Source organism: Benincasa hispida, chromosome 8 (genome assembly GCF_009727055.1).
Source record: "Benincasa hispida cultivar B227 chromosome 8, ASM972705v1, whole genome shotgun sequence".
Classification (NCBI taxonomy): Eukaryota; Viridiplantae; Streptophyta; class Magnoliopsida; order Cucurbitales; family Cucurbitaceae; genus Benincasa; species Benincasa hispida.
In genome coordinates, this window is record NC_052356.1 from 54964876 (window position 1) to 54967281 (window position 2406).

General features: G+C 38.7%; 1 protein-coding gene across 1 annotated transcript; it reads right to left on the bottom strand.

Annotated features, from left to right (window-relative positions):
* Positions 1–270: 270 nt before the first annotated feature.
* LOC120082507 lies at positions 271–2094 on the bottom strand. The gene is made up of 2 exons (XM_039037704.1): positions 1363–2094; positions 271–939 (listed from the first exon to the last, which is right to left on the bottom strand). The coding sequence occupies exons 1-2, from the start codon at positions 1976–1978 to the stop codon at positions 560–562; spliced, it is 996 nt and encodes a 331-aa protein (XP_038893632.1). The 5' UTR covers positions 1979–2094; the 3' UTR covers positions 271–559.
* Between the last annotated feature and the right edge of the window lie 312 nt (positions 2095–2406).

Sequence of the window (2406 nt, forward strand, 5' to 3'; positions counted from 1 at the left end):
ACAGTTTTAGTTTTCATGGTCTGTTCTAATGTGACGCTCTAAATAAATTTATAGAAAATGTTAGTACTAATTTGATAGCTAAATTATATCTAAATTGATAAAAACAAAACAAAAAGATCTACCAGATGTTAATAAGAGCAATTTTTATGTTTTACTCATCACTACTTTACAATATATCTCACCAAAAAAAAAAAAACAACTATTTTAAAATTACAATTATAGGGACTAAAAATTAAAATTCAACTGTCACACATATATTTGAGGCAATAATTCCATATAAAAAATAAGTTATGAACACCAATAATCGGATTGATTTTTTTTTTTTTTCCCCTTTTCTTGCAACAATAATCCCATTGATTTGTATGGGAAAAGAAACAAAAATAAATAAATAAATAAACAAAATAACTTATACAAATCTATAATTTTTTGCTATTATGGAACATTTCTAAAATTACAATTCAAATATATATTTTTAAAATTTTACAACTAAAAGAAAAAGTAAATTTCCATTTACCCAAAGGAATTAAAAAAGCTCCAAAAGGGAATAATATGTAAAAATTCAGTTATCACGGTTCACCATCTCCCAATACTTCTTCAACGACTGTTCCCTCTGCAACCTCATCTCCTCGTTGAACCTCCTTATGAAATCCTCCACTCGCCGATTCAAATCGTCCTGACTCATCGACGCTTCTTTCCTCAGCTTCACCGCCTGACCTGACACATTCACCGCCGTCATTGCCTGATTCGTCCTGTCCTTCAAAGTCTCCGATCTCGATTCAACCTCGCCGCCGTTATTCTGACGGCCGTGATTCTCCCACGTCTCGTTCTTCTTCATGTGCCTGCTCAACGGCATTGCTCTTCCTTCCGTTATCGCCTTCCACGTGTTCTCAAGCGTCTCGTGCCGTTTCGCCTTCGATACTACTCCCAGCACCTTTCCGCCTGAAAAAATGTTCACCGGTAAACAAATCGCCGATCAGAAATTTTTGGTTACTGTTTATCCAATGAGAAATTCTATACCTAACAGTAACGATCCTCATGGCTGTGTTTGTTTGCCTTTTTTGCCCTATTTTTCTTTCTTTCTTTTTTTAATTTGTGCGTGAAAACGACGCTTACATTACACAACGCAAGTGGTAGCTGAATGATTGCGATTAGTTTTTGTTCATGTTTGACATGCTAAAGTTGATTTTTCATTTCAAGAGACGTAAAGAAATTGATTACAGCGCCGGCTATTTCTCCCCGACGCCGACCAAAATGTTTTTAGAGTTCCGATTCTCACTGTTTATCGAATTACTAGGCAATCTAACGCTCGCTTGAAGTTTTCAAAAGAAGTGCGAAATTAATATAAAATTGATTAATCATTACCTTCGGGACTCGCTTTAGCCGATTTCCGGTGACCAAATCTGGAAGAAACAAGCGGTTTCTCCGGTAATCTCATCCTCTCCAGCGAATTCCTTCTCGGATTTGCCGATATGACAAATTTGTCCTCATCCTCTGCTTCAGCTTCAACAGAGCTAATCGTCTCGATAACCTTCGCTTCCGGAACAATTACTTCTTCTCTCGGCAAGATCACCGCCTCGATTTCCTTCACTTCTGGAGCAATTGCTTCTTCAAACGGCAAATCAATCGCATCGATAGCCTTCACTTCCGAAACAATCAGTTCATCTCTCTGTTCATAAGCCGTTGGCGATTCTACAATAGTGAATTCCGAAACAATCTCCCTAGTTGCAGAAGGAATCTCAACATAAGCATCGGCTTCCTTCTGGTGGAAGCGCGAGGAGGCGACGATAGAGATGATGATGCCGTTGATGATAATGTAAATGTAAGGAGGTCTCAGGCAAGAAATGAGGGAGTTCCAAATCAGAGGCACATACAGAACTGAAAACTCAAAAACCAAAGGAACGGAGACCTTCAGAGCAAGAGCCATGGAAAGAACTCCGGCCGACATCAACATAGCCTTCAAGGAGAGCAACCACGCCATTTGTTTCTTCTTGTTTGCTGTAGTAATCTGAAACTTCGCCGGTGATGTTGGCGGTCGGAGGTGAAAAGACTGAGAGTGTCGTTATTCAAAGTGCGGATGTGGTGTGGGATCGTGGTTCGGGTGGCAATTCATTTATATAGGGACTGAGTGAAGGGACGGGGTTTGGAATGGAATCTGAACCGTTGGATTAGACATAGGGAAAGGATCGACGGCTAGTGATGAAGAACTAGAAAGTACGTGGACTGTTGAATTGGGTCAAATAATCCAAGCGGTTCTTGGTGGCCCAGTTTTTAAATTAGTGGAAGGGAATCAAAAATAAATGAAGAGAGGTCTTTGAATTGAAGTGATGTTGTCATAAAAAGAGATATTTATTTATTTATTTGTTCATTTAAAGAACCGTTAAAATCCATAAAGATTAATGTGAACGT